Consider the following 23,651-nt stretch of genomic DNA (forward strand, 5'->3'; position numbering starts at 1 on the left):
TAGAAATCGTTAAAAAGAACCAAACAGAAATTCTGGAGCTGAAGAATACAATGAATGAAATGGAAAATGCAATAGAGAGCATCAACAGCAGAATGGATCAAGCAGAAGAAAAAAATCTGTGAGTTAGAAGACAGGAACTTTGAAATTATCCAGTCAGAGAGGAACAAAATTTAAAAAATGAAAAAGAATGAAGAAAGCCTGTACAATCTATAGGATACAATCAAAAGAAACAATTTGTGAATTATTGTAGTTTCAGGAGAATAGGAGGAGAGCAGAAAGCTTATTTAAAGAAATAATAGATAAAAATCATATGATCCTCTCAAAAAACACAGAAAAAGTATTTAACAAACTATAACATCCTTTAATGATGAAAATTGCAACAAAATTCCTTCATTTTTTTGTGTTTTTTGTCTGCATATTTGATGGAGTAGTCACCTATTCTAGGCTTTATGGACTGGTTTTGGTGGGGAAATAGTTTTACCCATGAGTGAGTGCAGGAGATCCCCTCAGTGGGGTGTGGAGATTCCCGCTCCAGGGCAGGCCCAGTGGCACAGTCTCTGTGCAGATCCTTCAGCTGAGATCAGTGCCAGTGAAGATTGCAGGGGTCCTCAAATGGCCAAAGCTGTGGTGTCTGCAGCAGGTGGCAAGGGTTGTTGGGTTCTTCAGTGGCAAAGGCTTCTAGGGGTCTCCTCATTTTCTCCCATGGAAGACGTTTTGGCCATGGGGATCCCTCTTGGTTCTGGATCCAGCTTGTGGGCACCCTTGTGGTGGTGGTGGTGACATTGGTATCTGATGCACAGACACCTGTGGAGCAGCGGTGGGGCTGAGGTTGGAGCATGAGCGTTCATGGAATGAAAGCACACCAAGGTCTGGGGCACTGGCTAGCCTAGAGTGGCAGTGGCTCTGTAGCCTCTGGCATGGGTGCACGTGGACCATCCAGGGAGGCAGGGACTGGAAAGCATGTGCTTGCTGGGCAACAGTGGATCCAGGGTCTAGGGCTTTGGATAGCACACAGGGGCAGTGGCTCTGGTGCCTGAGATGTCAGTGCATGTGGAGCAGCTGTGCCTCTGGGGTCTGGGGCGTCTGCAGGCTTTGGGGAGTGGTGGCAGCCCTGGTCCTGGGGCACTGCAATAGCGGCTCTTTCTAGGGGGAAGCACAGCAGCATCTCCTTATCTAGAGGTTCCATGGTGGTGATGGCTGTTGGTTACCTCAGTGGCAAGAACTGCTGGTCCTCTGTGGAGCAGGCTCAAGTCCGCTCTAGCAAACACTATGGGGTCCTCTACTGTGAAAGCTGCTGAGAGTCCACGGCTGTCACAGGAGGTGCTGAGGTCCTCATTGGCAAAGTCTGCCAGTGTCCTCTGCAGAGCAGGCCACTGGGGACTGTGATGACAGCTACTGCAGGGCTGATACTGATAGCCTCCTTTGTTCCTAGCTATCTCCAGACATCTCTTCTAAGTCTTATCTCCCCAGCGATCTTTTCTGTCCTTTATTCTCCTTTTTTTTTGCTCCACTCTGTTACTGTAGGTTCTTAATTGTACTCTTGAGCCTGCCTTGGGCTATTTTCATTTTTGGATAGTTGTCTAATTGTTGTTTTCTTGTGGGGAGATGAAGGCTGGCATCTCCAATTCTGCTATCTTGCTGATCTCACTCTTCCTCAATAGAATATTTTACATGGAAGGAGAAGTAAATGTGTGTCCTTAGCTTAGTAGAGCTTCCTAGTTCATTTCTTGGTAAAATGTACAGGATAATCTTACCAAGAGAGATCAAGGCCTCAAAAATTCCTTACTATAAATTATTTTCTGAATATTAATATCTAGAGGGAGTCAATTCATTTAGTTAATATTTGGCCCCAAACTCCCAGGCTCAGTGTCTATCACACATTTCCAATTCCAGTGTAGAGGATGCTCCATTGTCTTTAGCCCCTGAAAATTTCTTTGTAGATGGTGCATTTATTGGTATGATAGATATAAGGGAGATAAGAACTGTGGCTATCTGAAGATAGTACTTGTGCATTTATCTGAGGTAAACAAAGTGTCTTATAACCCAAAGAAATGGCGCTATGATAGAATCTCATAAAGTTAAGTCCAGGATCAATAGGAAGTTTCAGGAATTACAAGCATACCTCAGAGATATTGCGGGTTCAGTTGCAGACCAAGACAATAAAGCAAATATCACAATAAAACGATTCACATGAATTTTTGGTTTCCCAGTGCATATAAAAGTTATGTTTACACTATACTGTAGTCGAGTTTACACTATACTGTAGTTGAGTAAGTGTGCAATAGCATTATGTCTGAAAAAACAATGTACATACCTTAACTAAAAAATATTGCTAAAAAATCCTAACCATCATCTGAGCCTTCAGAGAGGGGTAATCTTTTTTGCTAATGGAGAGTCTTGTAAAAAAATGCAATATCTGTGAAGCACAATAAAGCGAAGCACAATTAAACAAGGTATGCCTGTATGTAAATGGAACTGCAAGCATTCAAGGTGGTTATTCAGCTAAGCTTAGTGTCTTTGATCTCATGAATGGTAATAGATTGCTTCTAAAGTGTCTGTAAGATTCCCAGTGTTAACAGCTGATTCCACTGAACTCAGTGTTCCAAACTTCCCAATGCCTAAAATGTAGATATGTAGGTGGGGCTGGCTAACTGAGCTCCCAATGGTTCTCTGAACACTGGCTTAGTCTGGAACTCTGTATGGATCAATCTGATTTATCTGTTATTAATGAACTGTGGCATTTGGTGTAATATATTTTGTATGGGACACCCATTTTTCAAGTGTTTTGATTTACCACAATAATTTGATTTAATTATTTAAATAATGCTCTTTATTAGTTAGAGAATAGAGTAAATTTTTATTACACAGATTCCTAAAAATAAAGTGGTTCAAGAAAGACAGAAGTTTTTTTTCTCTCTCATGTAATATTCCAGAGGTAGGTGAGTAGTCAAAGATGGTTCAGCAGCTTTGCTATATGACATTTTTCAAGACCCTGTGGTCCTTCTTTTTGCTTGGCCAACCCTTGTGTCTCTGGTAGAAGGTAGTTTCCCAGCACAAAATCTTTATGCCCATGGAATGGAGGAAAGAGGAAATGAAAGTGTACCCAGCTTCCACTTAATGCCATTAACTTGATGTTTTGCATATAATTTCTGCTCATATTCCACTGGCTGGAACCTAGCCACATAAAAGTATCTAGTTTCAAGGGAGTCTGAGAAATATTTTCTTTAGCTTGGTGTCTCTGTGCCTTGCTAATAATAAGAAAGTTCTGTTACTAAATAGAGGAAAGAAGGAATGGATATTGGGGAACAGTTGCCAGTTTCTGTGCTGTCTTTCCTCTCTCTTTAACTCAGCATTAGCCAAAGTTGAGGTTATGGTAGCAGGATACCTTTTCTAATAGTCATGTTTGTCTGGAGTACCAAAGTATATATAGAGAAGGCAGAGATCAGTGTAGATCAGAGCATCATAAACTGTTGTATTGATGATAAAAGGCAAGATTTCACAATAAGCTTCTGGATTCATCTTTTTATCTAGAGGTCTCAGATAGGATTTTCTTCTTAGTACCACTTTCTAGGAACTGCCCAATATCCACATGATTACTGTGGGAAATATCCTATTCACACAGCTTGGTCTTATACCCCTATTCATACTTGTTTGGACTGTAGTGGGTACCTAACAAGACCTGGTCCAATTGCAGTACTCTCCAACTTTGCTACAGTTGGTATATCTTGAGGTTAGCATCTGACTCATGCTAAGGCAGTTGGGGAGGTTCTGAGTCTTTTTTCTGGGATTTTTGGACAGTGAACAAGAGAATTTTTCCCTCTCAGGACTCGAAACTATCATATGTAAAGCTCTAGAGTTTTTTGGCAGTGTTTTTGACCGTGTGGAGAAAGATGAGCCTCAGTGAGATAGAAAAGTGACGCTGCAGTATAAACATGAATGCAAACCTGAGAAGAGAGACAAACTTACCTATATTTCTTCCTTCAAGGCCAAAGTAATAAATGATATTTCATTTAGTCTGATTCTTCCTATAATTTTTGATGGATTTTCTGGACTCGATAGAAAATGATTATTTCTCCATCATTTCAGCTGGTGTTATAGTAGTAATCTATAGTTTATTGGAGATGGAAAATAATTATATAGCTCAAGGGGACTAAGATCCTATAAGTAAGTTTATGCTAACTTATCTTAAATATCCCTTAAGTCTGTTTTAGGAGCCATGAGGAAAAGATGTCTACTCTCACCTTTCATCATCCCTTTGTGGACAATTTAAATTGGTTCTATCTGAAAATTCTTTGAAAAATGTAGGATTTATATTGGCTCTTTCAAACAAATATTTAGGGGGCCACAGAACAGAAACTCTAGTGAAATTAATGATGTGACATGGGAGACATAATTTGGAAGAGATCACTTAGGAGGTTGTTTCAAATATTAATCTTAAAAACTCTATTGTTTCAAATAGAACAAGTATAATTCATGTTGGAGGTCCTGATTTTTTTTTTTGTGAGGAAGACCAGCCCTGAGCTAACATCCGATGCCAGTTCTCCTCTTTTTTGCTGAGGAAGACTGTCCCTGGGCTAACATCCATGCCCATCTTCCTCCACTTTATATGGGACACTGCCACAGCATGGCTTAACAAGTGGTGCGTTGGTGCGTGCCCGGGATCTGAACCGGCGAACCCCGGGCCGCCACAGTGGAGCACGTGCACTTAACCGCTTGCGCCACCGGGCCAGCCCCTGGAGGTCCTGATTTTTGATGTCAAACTCCATAACAAAGACAGATCATGGGATATGGTTACCTAGGGTGTTGATTTTTTCATTCATTCAATAAGTATTTACTTAGCATTTTAATTGGGTATGGCACTCTTCTAGCATTGGAAACCCAGTGATGGACAAGAGGAAAGAAAAGATTCCTATTCTTGTGGAGGTTATATTCCAGTGAAGAGTTCAGGCAATAAACAATAAAAAATTAGTAAATAAATAAATAAATAAATGTAATCATTTCCATTAGTGGTAAGTGCTATAAGAGTTCAGACAATAAACAATAAAAAATTAGTAAATAAATAAACATAATCATTTACATTAGTGGTGTTATGATAACAAAAAACAAAAACAAAGCAACAATAAGACAGGGTGATAGCATAAAGAGTGATCACGAAGGTGAGGCTTCTTTAGGTAGAGTGTTCAGAGACAGTATCTTTGTAGAAGTGAAGTTTGGACAGAAACTTGAATACTGAGAAGGAGCCAGCCAAGAGATGATCTTGGGAAAGAGCATTTCAGAAAGAGGAATGCAGCAAATGTTATGATACTGAGTTGGGAATAAATTTGGTTAGTTCAATGATGAAAAGAAGGGCAGTGTGGCTGAAGCATAGTGAACTAGACTGAGTAAAGACCATGGCTAGAAAATTGGATTTTATTCTTAGTGTAATGGGAAGCCATTAGAGATATTTAAGTAAGAGGCTGATACATGACTTTTATTTTTAAAAAGATGACTCTGATTTATGATATGGAGAATGTACTATGGAGAGTGGTGAGTAGAAGCAGGGAGTCAATTAAAAGGCTGTTGTAGTATATTAGAAGAGAATTGATGATGGCTCAGGCTAGAGTAGTAGTTGTGGAGAAGGTGAGAAGTGATCATGTTCAGGCTGTATTTAGGAGGTAGGGTCAATAAGACTTGGATAAGATGGTAGAGGCAGGTAGTGAGGGGAAAAAGGAAATCACGGATGATTTCTAACTTTTGGCCTGAACAGCTGTTTGACAAATGGTCCTATAAACTGAAATGAAATCTAGGGGTAAAACAGAATTTGGTTTTAGGATATGTTAAATTGTAAATGCTTATTAGTCATGAGATGAGGTAGGTCAGATGTCAGGTTATGAAAGCTAAAACTTTAGCTAACATTTCTGTGGCTCTGTTTATTCCAGTTGAGATGGGGTAGCCTTCTATTCCATCTAACTGGAAACATCAACTAGTAGTCTCTAATAGTTGTCAAGGGAATATAACCTCAAACTCCCTGCTGCTCCATGCTGTTTATGAGGATTGCCTACATTATTTGCAATAATTTTCCAACACCCACATTTACTGCCCTAGTACCAGCCATGCACAACTATCTATGAAATGCACCCACTATTTTATTGCACCTCATAGCATTTAAAAATAGGGTATAGGGAATCTAAATACACTATTTGGACTATGGAAGGGCAAATTCTCTTACTTAGTAGACTTGGTCAGTATACTGGATTTAAGGGAATATTTGACATGTGACTTCACATTTGCAAAGTGTTGCCCTTTTAATGTTTCCGTTTCACCGTGGAAAACCCAGACTGATCCAAGAGAAAGGCCCTAACACCAATGAAAGAGGGTATTCAAGGGAAAAATTAATAATAAGGTTCATTGGTACCTTTCAATGCAATAGATGGACTAATAAAAATTGGGCTGGATGAGGAACATCACTTTCAACACAATTCATCTGGCTACGCTGGGACTAAACATATTCTTCTACATTATCTCTCCAAACTGGACTGAATTATCCAATTTCTGACTTTCCTTGGATAATATCTTGGTGTTTAACAAGCCCTGCATTGGCATTTCTAACCTGGTATGGCAGATTCACAACTGAACTGATTAAACATCTTGAATACTCAGAAGTAACATTGCCTGTCCTCACGGTATCTATACAGTCACATTTGATGGAGCAATGTTTAAAAATGGTGGAAAGAGCGAGAATTAGGAAGAAGGTAAAGAATTAAAAAGAATAGTGGGGAAAAAATGTAAATCCGATAAATGGGAAAAACCCTCTTGAACTTAAAAGAAAATGAAGAATTAAGTGGGAATTAACAGTGACTAAATAAACATCATCTTAGTTAATTCTCATAGCAATCCATTGAGGTAGATATTACTATCTGCTTTTATAAATGAGGCAGTTAGGCTTAGTGAGGTTCATTTTGGAGAAGGTAACTGCTAGGCAGGATTCTAAGATGGCCCCTAAGACTCTCCTGGTGTATGTACATGCCTTGGATGACCCTCCCTTTGAGTTGGGACAGAACTAGTGAATATATGATGGAATATCATTCCTGTGATTAGATTATATAGTGCAGATGAAGGAATTTTGAAGATGTAATTAAGGTCTATAATCAATATCTTTGAATTAATCAAAGGGAGATCATTCTGAGTGGGCCTGACCTAATCATGTGAACCCTTAAAGAAGGGAGATGCCAGAAAGATTCTCTTGCTGGCGTGGAAGAAATAAGTTGTCATGTTGTGAGAGAGCCATGTAACTAGGACCTGAGGGGAGTTCCTAGGAGCCAAGAGCAACTCCTGGCAGATAGTTAGTAAGAAAATGGAGCTACGGCTGCAAAAAACGGAATTTTGCAAACAACCAATGAGCTCTGAAGAGGACTCCAGCCTCAGATCAGACTGCAGCCCCAGCCAATAACTTTATTTCAGCCTAGTGAGACCTGGTACAGAGAGCTCGCTTGTGCCTTGCTGGACTTCTAACCTACGGGAACTGTGACATTATACATGGATGTTGTTTCAGACTGCCACGATTTTGTTTTGGTAACTTTTTACATAGCGATAAAAAACTAATATAGTAATGGAGGAAAAAGTAGATAAATATATAGGTTGGCAATTTTGGTTCCTTAATTTTAGACTTCCTGAAGATACAATGAGGTTTCTTCAATGAGATTTTGCTATAGACCTGGCTTTTTATGAGTTGCTACTCAGAATCTAGGAAAACAAGTCTAGTTTACTAGTGTTATCTCTCTATTGCCTTCCTTCACAGAGCCCTCTCGTGGTTTACACTCCTATAACTCTCCCCTCCCCTCATAATATCTTTTGTGATGGAAATGACTGAAAATGAAGCAAAAGGAGGAATAACCATGAGCATTGCCTTTCACTTTAATTCTTTCTCTTACAACTTCACTAGGAAAATGTTTGAATTAGATAAATAGAGAAAAAGGCAAAAGAAACATATAATATATGAGGAAATGGAAGAAGATGAAAAAGAAGAGGAGTTTTAATCCACATATATTTCTAACTTTGACAGGTTCAAGAAGTGCTCCATTTGCCTGCTATGAAGAAATACAAAATCATAATGATAGGTTTGGGAACTGCGGTAAGAGAGGAGGCAGATATATATTCTGTGGATGGAGGTATGCTATGCAAATAGTAAAGATACTTTTCTTATGTTCTGTAAGATTCTATTTTTAGTTTTTCTCTATATATGGCATTCATTCCAGTGGTTTCAAATATCACATGTGTATGGGAGTGAATCTCAAATCAAAATCTCTAGCCCTGACATCTTTCTTGTGCTACAGGCTTAAATTTCCATCCAATTTTTACACATTTTTATATAGATGATCATTAGGCTCCTAAATTCAATCCAAGATTGAAACTGATAATACCTATTGCACTTTTCCTCTCTGAACCTGCTCATGTTTTATAAAATAAAAATACGAGCCCCATTCACTCAATTGCTTGCCCAAGCTGAAGACTGCCCAGTGTCTATAAAATGAAGTTTAATTTTGCCTGCATCCGAAGAGCTAGCTCTTTGATATTTTGGTCATGAATTTCTTTTGACAAACATTTATTAAGAACCTACTATGTGCTGGACACTGGGCCAGATACTATTTAGCAAAGCATACATGGCCCTTGTACTCATGGAATTTGTAGACTGGTAAATATACCATGTAGTTTTATGCTTCCTTGATTTGCTTATGCTGTTACTTTTGTTTAGAAATACCTTACTTGGCCTGTAGAAATCCTACTAATTTGTAAGCTTTGATGCAGATGGCGTGTTCTCTATGAAGTTTTTCCTAACTGATAAGTTAGAATGTGTCGTCATCTTAAATCTCTGTAAGGATTTGTTTATTTCATTTGTAGCACTTTTAATGGGATTTGTATCACATTTAGTAGTAGACTGTAAAGTCCTTAAGGGTAGGGGTCACAACTTATTTATCTTTTTATCCCTCTGCAGAGGGATATAAAATAATTGAGTGAATTGATTATGTGACAATAAGTGTATAAATCTGCACAGTGAATAAAAGACTTATAGTGGGCCAGCCCTGGTGGCCTAGTGGTTAAATTCAGTGTGCTCTGCTTCAGTGGCCCGGGTTCAGTTCCTTGGTGTGGACCTACACCACCCATCTGTCAGTGGTCATGCTGTGGCAGTGGATCACATATAAAATAGAGGAAGATTGGCAACAGATGTTAACTCAGGGAGACTCTTCCTCAGGAAAAAAAAAAAAGACTATTAGTACCATTGAAAGATAAGCTTGTATCAATAGCTTTAACTTTTTTACTTTTTATTTTAAATATTATTGTTGAAGTATTACATTTTCCTTAGATGCATTGCCATAAATGGAGAACCATTCTTTATTTTTATTATTTTTGTCAAAGAAAGCAAATCTGAAGCATTCCTAATAAATGCCCAGTGTATAATAATCATATAATTTTATTATGTTTGTAGGAATCTTGCATGTGGAAAATTAACTTGTACCTACCCTTATTCAAGTCCTTACCATCAAGAAAATGGTGCTGTGATTTATGCTTTTGTACGAGATACCGTATGTGTAACTATAGACTACCAAGGGCGTGATCCAGATCCATTGTTGGCCCGTAGTGGCGCTGATTGTGATAATGGGAGGGTAAATGATTTAAAATCTATTTTTAAAAAAATCTAGCTTTTTTCATTTCTTTAATAAATATTTTAATTTAAGTATTAAATGTCAATACATTTCTAGTGCTATGTAACCTTAAATATTTGGATAAGGAGAGAATGAATAAGCTTCCTTTGGTCTCCACATGTTACGAAGGAAATGGGAATGTTTGAACCCCTTCAGAATTTCGATGTTGTGAGCAAGGAAACTCCAAGTGTTTTGAAGCTGGTGTAGGGAGGAGAGAGATCTTGGGAATACATTGTAGTTAAGTACTTCATAGCATGGAAATTCGCTTTTCTTTTTGGAGAAGAAAGAAGAAATCCACTGAATAATATATGTCTCTTTGTGGCCCAGTAGATAAGAGCACAGCTTAGATCAGGCTGCTTAGAATCAAAACCTCACCTCTTATTTTTTGATGTTTCAAAAATTACCTAACCAATCTGAGATACTGCAACTATATGTAAAGTGGGGATAATAATAGCATTTACTCTATGGGTTATTGTGGAGATTAAATGAGATAACAGTATAAAGTGCTTAGCATGATGCCCAGCACATAGTAAGAGCTAAATATGGGTTTGCTATTATTATCAATTATTATAATTTGTTATCTCTGAGGCTGACCCAAATCTGGAGAAAACATAGACGGAGTAAATTTACTTCAAAATCTCATTTAATTCCTGACCAGCTATTTGCTCACGAGGAACAGTATAGTCTCAAGTATAGACTTTCAAGACAGACGCACATAGATCTGAATTTTGACTCTTCCACTTACTTGAGAGATGATTTTGAACAAATTATTTAATATGTGAAGTCTACATATTAGTAGCTACTTTTAGTGGTTTTATAGTTTAAATGAAGTTTATTGTAGGCAAAGTATATAGTCTCCTTAATACTGGCTTCCTCTTCAGGCCTAGGAGTCATAAATGCCTTCTTGAAGGAGGTATATGCCAGGGAGCTCAGTAGATATATTTAGGCCATCGAGCCAAAACAATTAAAAAATGAAACACAGAGGCTGGCCCATGGTGTCGTGGTTAAGTTCGTGCATTCTGCTTCAACGGCCCAGGGTTCGAAGGTTCGGATCCCAGATGTGGACCTACACGTCTCCTCAGCCATGCTGAGGTGGCAACCCACATACAAAACAGAGAAAGATTGGCAGTGGATGTTAGCTCAGGGCGAATATTCCTCACCAAAAAAAACCAAAAAACAAAAAACAAAAGAAACACAGGCAACAGATGATTTAATATTATTCAGTTGGTAATTTACTAAGAATAGAATCTTTTCCATAACATGGATTGTTCTCAGTGATAATGTATGAAAACAAATTTTACCAGATAGTTTTTAAGGAAACTATAAATCACATATGATGAAACATTCTTGGCAATTTTGTTTCTGTCAGTAGAGTTCTTATGTAACAGGACTCTTCATCTCAATTTCAGCTGAGGTAGGCAGAAAATAGATACTACATTCCAAAAGGAGTTGTTAGGCACACCATCATGGCCAAGAACCAATGAGAAGACCCAACACATCGAAGGTTTAAAAGGGTTAGGTTGTTTGGATTTAGAAAGGGTTTTATGAGGCTATTTATTTGAAGAGAGTTGTGCTGTGCTTTAATGTTTAAAAGGAAATAATTTTCACATACATTATCTCATTTTAACCTCGAATCTCAAATACTTTAGAAAATATTATTGTACTCGTAAGAAAACTGCAACTGAGAGAAGTTGATATTTCTATAAATAATAAAATTGGGAATATATCCTCAATCCTCTGATTATTATACTTTAAACTTAAAGAAATTATATTTAAGAAATTTTTATTAAAGTATACTACAGATCTCAAGGGGCTGGCCTAGTGGCATAGAGGTTGGGTTCACGTGCTCCACTTTGGTGGCCTGGGGTTTGCGGGTTTGGATCCCAGACACTGACCTGCGCGCTGCTTGTCAAGCCATGCTGTGGCGGCATCCCATATAAAGTAGAGGAAGATGGGCACAGGTGTTAGCCCAGGGCCAGTCTTCCTCAGCAAAAAAAAAAAGAGGAAGATTGGCAATGGATGTTAGCTCAGGGCTAATCTTCCTCACCAAAAAAAGTAGATATATATATTTCTATTATCTTTATTCGGGGACTCTAATAATACTCATGTTTAATGAAAACTTAATATATATCTGGAATTGATTTTCATTCTATGCAAACTTTTTATATGTGCAATTAATATAGGATACTCTTTTAACTGTGCTCTTAGGAATAGTTTTGTTAGATTTCAGGGTATTGTAATAAAAAGTTATTTGGGTATGATTTTTTTATGTCAGTCTTGTTTCATTTCTATCTCCCACTTCCCTGCCCTGAATCATTTTTTAAAGGCTATATTTTTTAGAGCAGTTTTAGGTTCACAGCAAAATTGAGAGGAAGGTACAGAGATTTCCCATATACTCCTTGCCCCCACACAAACATAACCTCCTGCATTATCAACATTGCCCACCAGAGTGGTACATTTGTTACAATTGATGAACCTACATTAACATATCAGAATCACACCAGGACAATAGTTTACATGAGCATTCACTCTTGGTGGTGTACATTCTATTAGTTTCTGGTCTATATTATTTTCCTTCTCTTTAAAGAACTTCTTTTAATGTATCTTGCAAGGCAGCTCTACTAGCAAAAAATTCCCTCAATTTTCGTTTGTCTGAGAAAGTCTTTATTTCTCCTTCACTTTTGAAGGATAATTTTTGCAGTATATAGAATTCTAGGTTGCTGGTTTTTTCTGTCAACACTTTGAATATTTCACTCCACTCTCTTCTGACTGCATGGTTTCTGAGTAGAAGTCAGATGTATTTCTTACCTTTGTTCCTCTATAGGTAGGGTTGTTTTTCTTTTTTTAACTCTGGCTATTTTCAAGATTTATGCTTTGATTTTCTGTCATTTGAACATGATATGACTCAGTGTAGTCTTTTTTGGCATTTATTCTGCTTCTTATTTTCTGAGCTTCCTGGATTTGTGGTTTGGGGTCTGACGTTAATTTGAGGGAATTCTCAGTCATTATTGTTTCAAAATTTCTTCTCTTCCTTTCTCTCTTTCTTTTCCTGGTATTTCCATTACACCTATGTTATACCTTTTGTAGTTGTCCCACAGTCCTTGGATATTCTGCTACTTTTTTAAGTCTTTGTTCTCTTTGCTTTTTGGTTTTCAAGGATATTATTGATAGATCTTTTAGCTCAGAGATTCCTTCCTCAGCCATGTCCAGTGTACTAATAAGCCCATCAAAGGCATTCTTCATTTTTGCTACAGTGTTTTTTTTTTTCACTCTGGCATTTATTTTTGTTTCTTTCTTGGGATTTCTGTCTCTTTGCCTATGTAGCCCATCTGTTCTTGCATGCTGTCTACTTCATCTATTAGCCCTTAGCATATTAATCATAGTTGTTTTAAACTCCTAGTCTGATAATTCCAGTATCCCTGCCATGTCTGGTTCTTATGTTTGCTCTGTTTCTTCAAATTGTGTCTTTTGGCTTTTAGTACACCTTGTATTTTTTCTTGTTAACCAGACATAATGTACCAGGTAAAAGAACTAAAAGTGGTAAACAACCTTTAGTTGATATAGTGGTGAGATGTGGGGAGAGGAAGCATTCTTTAGTTCTATGATTAGGCCTTAGTCTTTTAGTGAGCCTGTGCTTCTGGAGTGTGAATTTTACAAGTGTTTCTCAGTTTTTTTCATCCTCCCCAGGATGGCTGGGGTGGGCTGGTATTGAGTATTTCCCTTCTCTCAGATCAGTCGGTTGATAAAACCCCAGCAGGATAGGCTCTGGTTAACTCATTTCTCCTGAGGGAAGGCCTTGTTAAGAAGAACAGAGTGCTCTGGCTGTTTCAAAATGGTTCCTTTCCCCTCCTCCCCCCAGAAAACAAGGAAATTTTTCTCTGATATTTACTATGAGAACCTAGTCAAGCTCCTGGAGGTAAATCTCACAAAATTGTGGGGGGGTCTCCCATGTCTGGGGCCCTTGGAGTTTTTAACTTTCAGAATTGTCCACCCTGAGCCTCCAGCAGTTTGTCAATTACAGTTCAGGTTTTCCTACCTTGGTCAGGGTACCTGAGGTGGTTTCTACTTGTGACTCCCTGTATTCACTTGTCTGTCTCTCCAATCTTAGGGGCAGTGGTTTGCCCTGTGTCTCTACTTCTCTTATGGAACCTATAAGAGTTGTTGATTTTTCAGTCTGTTCAGCTTTTTCTTATTGTTAGGATAGAGTGGCAACTTCTAAGCTCCTTAGATGCAGAACTGGATACTGGAAGCCTGAATCATTTTTTAAAAATAATTTATTTATTTTTAAAAATAGACTTTATTTTTTAGAGCAGTTTTAGGTTCTCATCAAAATTTGCAGAAAGTACAAGGAGTTCCCATATACCCATTACCCCTATATAGGCACAGACTCCTACGCTATCTATAACCCCACCAGAGTGACATGTTTGTTACAATCAGTGAACACACATTGACACATTGTTATCACTCAAAGTCCATAGTTTACATATCTGAAAAATCCCAAAATACTTGGAGATTAAACAACAGACTTCTAAAAAACACATGTGCCAAAGGAGAAATCTCAAGAGAAATTGAAAAATATTTTGAACTAAATGAAAATGAAAGTACAACATGTGCCGATTTGTGGGATGTGGCAAAAGCAGCACTTAGACGGCAGTTTATGGCACTGAAGAGTTATGGTCTTATTTTATAAAATTACTGATTGTAAATGTTATGATAGCTGGATTCCTCTGATTAGGAACTTTTTTGGTGTGTCTTTATTTAGATATGTATAAATTCAGTATGTGTAGAATCAAGGATACTTAAGGGAGAAGCACTAACTTGTTCACAACGGTGCAGTGGACATGGAGTAAGTAAGCTCATGATTTATATTTCCCCCGATCACATCTATCTTGGACACTTTTCAGCATCACTCATTAATTTATTCAATGTTTATTTGGTTCCTACTGTGTGCTAGGCCCTGTTTTATCTAGCTTCAATATGGAGCTGAATTGGGATACTAAATTTGGAGCCATAGGTAGTTTTAGAGAATATTGTATAGAATTAAATTGCTGATGACCTTAACAAATTTATTATTACAGTTGAGTACTTTTCAGAGGTGTTAAATATTTCAATAAATACATTAACCTGTTCATTAAGGGAAGATAATTATGCTATAATTTGTGTCTGTGAATACACAGGGTAACAGGAGACTATTGGTTTTATCCCTCTTTTTAAAAATAGACTTTATTTTTAGAGCAGTTTTAGGTTCATAGCAAAATTGAGCAAAAAGTACAGCGATTTTTCCCACATACCTGTGACCTCGATACACACAATCTCCTCCACCATCAAAATCCACCACCAGAATGGTACATTTGTTACATTCGATGAGACTGCATTGACACATCATTATCACCCAAGTTCATAGTTTATGTTAGGGTTTGCTCTTGGTGTTGTACATTCTATGGGTTTGGACAAATGCATAATGACAGGTATCCATCATTAATAGTGTCATACAGAGTATTTCACTGCCCTAAAAATCCTCTGTGCTCTGCCTATGCATCCTTCCATCCTTTCTACCTTTGACAACCATTGATTTTTTTAACTGTCTCATCGTTTTGCCTTTTCTAGAATGACATATCGTTGGAATCATACAGTATGTAGCCTTTTCAGATTGGTTTCTTCCACTTAGTAATATGCATTTAAACTTCCTCCATGTCTTTTCCTGGCTTGAGAGCTCATTTCTTTTTAGTGCTAATATTCCATTGTTTGGATATACCACAATTTATCCATTCATCTACTGAAGGACATCTTGGTTGCTTCCACATTTTGGCAATTATGAATAAAGCTGCTGTAAACATTTGTGTGCAGGTTTTTGTATGGGCATAAGTTTTCAGTTCATTTGGGTAAATACCAAGGACTGTGATTGCTGGATTGTATGGTAAGAGTATGTTTAGTTTTGCAAGAAACCACCAAACTGTCCTCCAAAGTGGCCGTACCATTTTGCATTCCCACCAGCAATGAATAAGAGTTCTTGTTGCTCTGCACGTTCACCAGCATTGCGTGTTGTCAGTGTTCTGGATTTTGACCATTCTAATAGATGTGTAGTGGTATCTCGTTGTTGTTTTAATTTGCATTTCCCTAATGACATGCGATGTTGAGCATCTTTTCTATACTTATTTGCCATCTATATGTCTTCTTTGGAGAGGTGTCTATTCAAGTGTTTTGTGCATTTTTTAAAAGATGTTAATCTTATGGTTGAGTTTTAAGAGTTCTTTGTTTCCTCCTTGTGAAGAGAACTCCTAGGATCTACTCTTATCAAGTTTCAAATATACCATACAGCAGTGTTAACTATAGTCATCACATTGTACATTACATCCCCAGTACTTATTTATCTTACTAGAAGTTTGTACCTTTTGACCACTTTCATTCAGTTCCCTCACCTCCAACCTCTTGCCTCTGGTAACTACAAATCTGATCTCTTTCTCCATCACATATATATATATTTGATTCCACATAAAAAAAATCATTGTCCAGACCTATATCACGGAGGTTTTTTCTGTGCTGTCTTCTAGGAATTTTATGGCTTCTAGTCTTACGTTTAGGTCTTTAATCCATTTTATGTTAATTTTACATGTGAATATCCAATTTTCTCCACACCATTTATTGAGGAGACTGTCTTTTCTCCATTGAGTATTCTTGGCTCCTTTGTCAAATACTGATTGGCTGTATATGCATAGGTTTATTTCTGGGCTCTCAATTCTGTTTCATTGGTCTATTTATCTGTTTTTATGCTAGTACCTTTGATTACTGCTTTGATTACTACAACTTTACAATATAGCTTAAAATCAGGAAGTGTGATACTTCCCACTTTGTTTTTCTTTCTCAGGATTGCTTTGGCTGTCGGGGTCTTTTGTAGTTCCATATAAATCTTAGGATTTTTTTTTTCTACTTCTGTAAAAAATGCCATTGGAATCTTGATAGGGATTGCGTTGAATCTATAGATGGCTTTTGGTAGCATGGACATTTTAACAATATTAATTCCTCCAATCCATGAACATGAGATACCTTTCCATTTATTTGCATCTTCTTCACTTTCTTTTTACCAATGTCTTGTAGTTTTCAGTGTAGAGATCTTTCACCTCCTTTGTTAGATTTATTCCTAAGTATTTTGTTGGTTTTGATGCTATTGTAAATGGAATTGGTTTTTTATAATTTCTTTTTCAGACAATTCATTGCTGGTGTATAGAAATGCTACCAATTTTTGCATGTTAATTTTGTATCTTGCAACTTTAAGAATTCATTGATTCTTTTTTTCTTCAATTTTTGTATGTTAATTTTATATCTTGCAACTTTAAGAATTCATTGATTCCATCTAACAGTTATTTGGTGGAGTCTTTAGGATTTTCTCTATATAAAATCTATAAACAGAGACAGTTTTACTTTTTCCTTTCCAATTCTGCTGCCTTTTGTTCTTTTTCTTGCCTGTTTGACCTAGCTAGCACTTCCAGTACTATGTTGAGTAGGAATGGTGAGTGGTCACGCTTGTCTTGTCGCTGATCTTAGAGGAAAAGCTTTCAACCTTTCACCATTGAGTATAACGTTAGATGTGGGCTTGTCATAGGCCTTTACGGCCTTTATTGTAGTGAGGTTTGTTCCTTCTATATCTAACTTATTAAGAGTTTTTATCAGGAACAAATGTAGAATTTTGTCAAATGCTTTTTCTACATCTATTGAGATGATCATATGATTTTTTTCTTTTGTTCTATTAATGTGATGTAACACATTTATTGATTTGTGTATGTTGAACTATTTTTGCATCCCAGGGATAAATCCCACTGGATCATGGTGAATGATCCTTTTTATGTGCTGCTGAATTTGGTTTGCTGGTATTTTATTGAGAATTTTTGCATCTATATTCATCAGGGATATGGACTGTAGTTTTCTTTTCTTGTAGTGTCCTTTTCTGGATTTGGTATCAGGTAATGTGGCTTTGTGAAATGTGTTTGAGAGTATTCCCTTATCTTTGAATTTTTGGAAGAGTTTGAGAAGGATTAGCGTTATCTTTCTTTAAATGTTGGGTAAAATTCACCAGTGAAGCCCTCAAGTCCTAGACTTTTCTTCTTTGGGACATTTTTGATTTTCCTTACAAGTTATTCATCTGTTCTTTTCATGTCTTCCTGATTCAGTCTTAGTAGGTTGTATGTTTCTAAGAAGTTTTCCATTTAGTCTAGATTGTCCAGTTTTAGGCATATATTTCTTTAAAGTAGCTTCTTATGATCTTTAGTATTGCTATGGTATCAGTTCTAATGTTGTTGGTTTTCAAACTGGTCCCTATACAGAGGGCAAGGAGAAACCAAAGAAAGAAGCAGGCCACTCCAGAGTGGTAGGTGGCAGGTTTAATAAGCAAGGGAACTTACATATGAGGCTTGTCGTGGGTGGCTGCAAGATGAGTAAATCTCAGCATCCACCACTGAAATCTTAACGTTTATATAGAGTCCTTAACTGGGTATACCATCCAGATGGTCTCAACAACACATTGCTTGCTCAAGGCTACATCCTTGAAAACAGTTCCCATTGTGGGTCAACTGGTGGTCACGTCCTTTTGATGACTTCCTCCAACACTCTACCCCTTGTGACTGGCTGTTACAATCTTACGTGCCCCCTCTTCTGCAGTGTGCCCTGAGTGGTCAGCAAGGGGTTTCACTAGCAAGGAGGTGGCCTGTTTGGCAGCTGTCTGGCTGCACTGGAGGCAGATACCACAGCAGCAATAGAGGCACACTCAGGAGAAAACACAGATCGTGATAATGCTTCCCAAAATAAAGAACAGTAACAGGTTTTTCCACCAAAACCCCATGATCCGGACTATTGATTTACTAAGTCCCTTAGGCTGGGTGTCAGATCCCTCAGGGTATTCACTTGTTTCCCCATGTGATTTAATAAAGATGATACATTAGCAGACTCATTAGGTATGAACACACAACGCTTTGGATAATGGCACAGATCCCTCCTTGTGAGGCAATGATAATGTCCAAGTCTGTACTATTTTGGAGGACAGCTTTTCTCATTAGAGACAATTCAGTATTAAGTAAAAGATAGGTTTTGTCAGCTATCATTTAAGGCTTTCTAGGTGAATTTAGTAAGGGCTTCTATATGTGCTATAACATCCTCCAGGCCAAGGGAGGGAATAAAGATGGTGGCCAAATGATTGTACCGGTGGAAAATAGAATGTTCCCATCTGGCCTTGAGGAAAGAGAGGTTGGTAATTGTTGTTACCGTGGGGTAGATTCTCCCTTGTGCCCCGGGAAAACCCAGGGTGCAGCACCCAACCACTCAGGTGGAAGCCACAGCCAAATATTTGTGCCACACAACTACTGAATCTCATTTGGGGCTACCCAATAAATACCTGGGCAGTTCGATTAGTCAGTGCCAAACCAGTCACTATCCTTTAATGTGACAGAATGACTACATAGTTCCAGTGATATCCATCTCATATTCCTGGTACAATAATGAACTTCAGCTTTTGTTTGTTTGTGAAAGTCTTTATCTTTCTTTCATTGCTGAAGGACAGTTTGGCAGGTGTAGTATTCTTGGATAACAGTTTTCTTCTTTCAATATTTTGAATATAACATCCCATTCTCTCCTGGCCTGAAAAGTTTCTGTTGAGAAATCCACAGATAGTCTTATTGGGGTTTCCTTTTATGTGACATTTTACTTTTCTCTGGCTGCTTTCAAAATTTTTTCTTTGTCTTTGACTATTGACGTTTTAATTATAATATGTCTAGGTGTAGCCCTATTCAGATTCAACCTGTTTGGGGTCTTTTGAGCCTCATAGATCTGATGTCCATTTCTCTCCCCAGGTTTTGGAAGTTTTTGGCCTTAAATATTCTTTCTGTCCCTTTCTCTTTCTCTTCTTCTTCTGGAATTCCCATAATGCAGATATTGTTTCTTTTTATGTTGTCCCATAAGTCCCAAAAACCTTCTTCACTGTTTTTCACTCTTTTTCCTTTTTGCTCCTTTAACTGAATAATTTCAAATTTCTTGCCTCCCAGATCACTAATTTTTTCTGCATGGTCGAGTCTCTTGTTTAAGCTCTCTATTGAATTCTTCAGTTGGATCTTTGTGGTCTTCAGCTCTAGGATTTCTGTTTGGGTTTTTTTTTTTTGATAGTTTTGTTGGTTGCCTGGGTTCTCTGGTCAGGCTTCCTAGACAGTTGGGACTGAGTACTATTCTGAGCAATAGGCGAGGCTATGATTTAACTTCCCTACTCTGGCAGAGCTGCATAACAGCTCCCAAGGCCTGAACTGGCTATTGTTTGGGGACCTGAATCAGGCTAAACTGTGCACTGAATTTCCTGGTGAGGTGGGGCCATAAGTTTTGCTCTGCAGATAGAGAAAGCCCCAGGTTGTGCCCTCTGTTCCAGTGCCACTGTAAGCAGGGCTGTACGATGGGCTACGGAGCCCCTGTGTGCTCTAGTTAAATCCCCTCGTCAAGTGGGCTGAAGGCTGTATTCAGTAGTGGGTGAGGCTATGAATTAGTTTCCCTGCTCATGCTGACAAGGCTCTTGTTTGGGAATCAAATCAGACAGACCTGTGTAGTAAGCTCCCTGGACTGACGGGACCACTGTCTTGGCTCTGTAGATGCAGAGCCACTGGTTTGGTACTTCATTCAAGTGCTGCTGTAATTGGGGCTGCAGGATAGACTAATGAGATTCTCAGGAGCTTTGGTTAGGTTTCCTGATTATCAGAGTTGGGGGCTGTAGTTTTCAGTGGGCAGGGCTAAGGATTAGCTTCCTTCCTGGTGGGGGGCTGCAGAGCAGACCCCAAGGGTGACAAGACTCTTGTTTGGGGAGGTAATCAGGCAGACCTGTGCATCAAACTCTCTGGCCAGATGGGGGTCACTGGCTTGTCTCTGCAGATAAGCAGAGTCGCTGGCTGGTCTCTCTGCTTGAGTGCTGTTGTGCCAAGTCATTTCCCAGGTGCTCGGACCAGGTTTCCACCAGTCAGCTGGGGCTGGAAACTACCCTCAGCAGTGAGTGAGGCTATGAATTAGCTCCCCTACCTGGGTAGTGTGTGCAGAACTGGCTCCAAGGCTGGCAAGGCTCTTTGTTTGGGTTCTTGACTCAAGCTGAACAATGCCTCAAGTTCTCTGGCTAAACAAGGCCACCTGCTTTGATCTGCTGATGGGCAGTGCTGTCAGCCATGGTTTCCACTTGAGTATTGCTAGGCAGCGCAACTTCCCAGATGCTCAGGCCAGGTTTGCTGGTTGAGCAGGGCTGGGAGCTATGCTCATCAGTGGGGAGGGCTATGAATTAACTCCTTTTCCCTGGCTGAGTGGGAGAACCAACACCAAGCAGATTACCAGATGTTCCTGCCAGTAGTTCTGATTGGTGGATCTGGGAGCTCCCGTCACCAGTGGGCGGGGCTATGAATTAGCTACCCTGCGCAGGCACAGTAGGAGAGCTGCCTCCAAGCAACTTCCCAGGTGTTCCAGCCAAGCTGTCTGGTCAGGTGGGTCTGGGAACTACACTCAGCAGTGGTTGTGGCTGTGAATTAGCTCCGCTGCCTAGGAGGAGTGGGAGAACCAGCTCCCTACTCAGCAAGGCTCTTATTTGTGATTTGACTCAAGCCAACCCTTGTCCCAAGTTCCCTGGCTGAGTGGGGCCACTGCTTTGTGCATGATCACCTCTGCCTGCCGCATACTCTGCTTAAGCATTGCTGGGCTATGCAACTTCCCAGGTGTTCCAGCAGGCTTTCTGCTTAGGCAGGCCTGAAAGCTACACTCCGCAGTGGGTGGGACTATGAATTAGCTCCCCTGCCCAGGCCCAATTGTAGGGCCAGCTCCAAGCAGTCTCCCAGGTCTTTTGGTCAGGCTTTCTGGTTGGGCAGGGGTGAGAGCTGCACTCAACAGTGGGACGGGCTATGAATTAGCTCCCCTATCTGGGCAGAGTAGGGGAACTGGCTCCAAACTTGGCAAGACTCTTTGTTTGTGGTCTTGACTCAAGCTGACCCACACTCCACGTTCCCTGGCTGAGCAGTGCCACTGGCTTGGCTCTAAGGACAATCTTTTCTGCCTGCTGGACTCACTGTTTGAGCATTGCTGGGCTATGCATATGCCACTTTCAGGTGTTCCAGCCAGGATTTCTAGTCGTGTGGGGTTGGGAACTACACTCAGCAGTGGACAGAGCTATGGCTCAGCTTCCCTGCCTGGGTGAGGGGACATATCAGGCTCCAGAGGTGGCAGGCATCTTCGTTTGAGGTCCCAAATTAGGCAGACCTGCACCCTATCCGTTCCCTGGTCAGACTGCACCACTATCTTGGCTCTGTAGAGGAGCAGAGCCACTGGTTGGGACTACTACTTGGGTGCTGCAGGTAGGAACTTGGTCTGCCACAATCCAAGTGCTGGTTGCTGCAAGCCCCTCCTGCATTCTCTATCACAGTCAGAATCCCAGTGGGCAATGCCCACAGATTTGCCCATGGTCTCCATGAGGTGAGACTGGAGTGGGGGCTTCCAAGAAGTGACGCACAATGCTGGGGGGGCTGCATGTCCACCTTGAGCTCTCTTTTCCCACTTGAAGAACAGTAGTCTCTAGGGAGACCTCTCAGTGTGGTGCTGTGCCAGCCTTGGGGAGGGGCAGTTCGGTCAGTGTGCAGCTACTCCTGTTACCCTTCAAATGCTGTCTGTCTTGGTCTCTGTTGGTGCAGGGGGTGCTTCAGCCTCAACTTTGTGCTCTAGGATTTTCTCAGTGGTGTCTTGTCCATGAATGGGTTTTAGTTGTTCTTCTTGTGAGGGGGAGTGAAGTTGGGAACAACCTATGTTGCCATCTTGGTGACATCACTCTATTCTCTTTTTTTCTTAGTCTAGCTGAAGGTTTGTCAATTTTGTTTATCTTTTCAGAAAACTAGCTCTTAGTTTCATTGATCTTTTCTATTGTTTTTCTGGTCATTTTGCTGTGATCGTTATTTCCTTTCTTCTGCTAACTTTCGGCTTGGTTTGTTTTTCTTTTTCTAGTTCTTTGAGGTGTAATATTAGATTGTTTATTTGAAATCATCTATTTTCTTAATATATGCATTTATTGCTATAAACTTCCTTCTAAGAACTGCTTCTGTACCATCCATCTCAATATTATTGTTGTGTTGTGTTTCCATTTTCATTTGTTTTGAGATTTTTTAAAATTTATATTGAGATAACATTGGTTTATAACATTATGTAAATTTCAGGTGTACATCATTATATTTTGGCTTCTGTGTACACTACATCATGTTCACCACCAAAAGTCTAGTTGCCATCATTACTGTACAAATGTGCCCTTTACCCTCTGTCACCCCTCTCTCCCTCTGGTAACCACGAATCTGTTCTCTGTATCCATGTGTTTGGTTGGTTGTTTATCTTCCAAATGAGTGATATCATACAGTATTTGCCTTTCTCCATCTGATTTATTTCACTTAGCATAATACCCTCAAGGTGCATCCATTTTGTCGCAAATGGCAAGATTTTATCTTTTTTATGGCTGAATAGTATTCTATTCTATTCTATACCACATCATCTTTATCCATTCATCCGTTGATGGTCACTTAGGTTGCTTCCAAGTCTTGGCTATTGTGAATAATGCTGCAATAAACATAGCAGTGCATATATCTTTTCAAATTATTGTTTTCATGTTCTTTGGATAAATACCCAGAAGTAGAATAGCTGGATCATATAGCAGTTCTCTTTTTAATTTTTTGAGAAATCTCCATACTCTTTTCCATAGTGGCTGCACCAATTTACATTCCCACCAGCAGTGTATGAGGGTTCCCTTTTGTCCACATCCTCTCCAACACTTGTTATGTCTTGTCTTTTTAATAATAGCCATTCTGACAGGTATGAGGTGCTATGTCATTGTGGTTTTGATTTGTATTTCCCTAATAGTTAGTGATGTTGACCATCTTTTCACATGCCTGTTGGCCATCTGTATGTCTTCCTTTGAAAAATTTCTCTTCAGATACTCTGCCC

The 23,651-nt window shown here is 39.2% G+C and overlaps 1 protein-coding gene across 1 annotated transcript in view; it reads left to right on the forward strand.

Moving 5' to 3' along the window:
* ADAM32 (ADAM metallopeptidase domain 32) overlaps positions 1–23,651 on the forward strand; it is a gene marked incomplete at its 5' end in the record, with an annotated part of 181,699 nt that overhangs the window by 148,335 nt on the left and 9,713 nt on the right. Inside the window, 4 exons of the mRNA XM_087418258.1 lie at positions 445–640; positions 8,042–8,147; positions 9,464–9,641; positions 14,443–14,526. Of these exons, the coding sequence (XP_087274384.1) occupies positions 445–640; positions 8,042–8,147; positions 9,464–9,641; positions 14,443–14,526 (564 nt within the window). The remainder of the gene's footprint in view (positions 1–444; positions 641–8,041; positions 8,148–9,463; positions 9,642–14,442; positions 14,527–23,651) is intronic.

The sequence above is a fragment of the Ceratotherium simum genome, chromosome 28 (assembly GCF_057802395.1).
Source record: "Ceratotherium simum simum isolate JZ-2026a chromosome 28, ASM5780239v1, whole genome shotgun sequence".
Taxonomy (NCBI): Eukaryota; Metazoa; Chordata; class Mammalia; order Perissodactyla; family Rhinocerotidae; genus Ceratotherium; species Ceratotherium simum.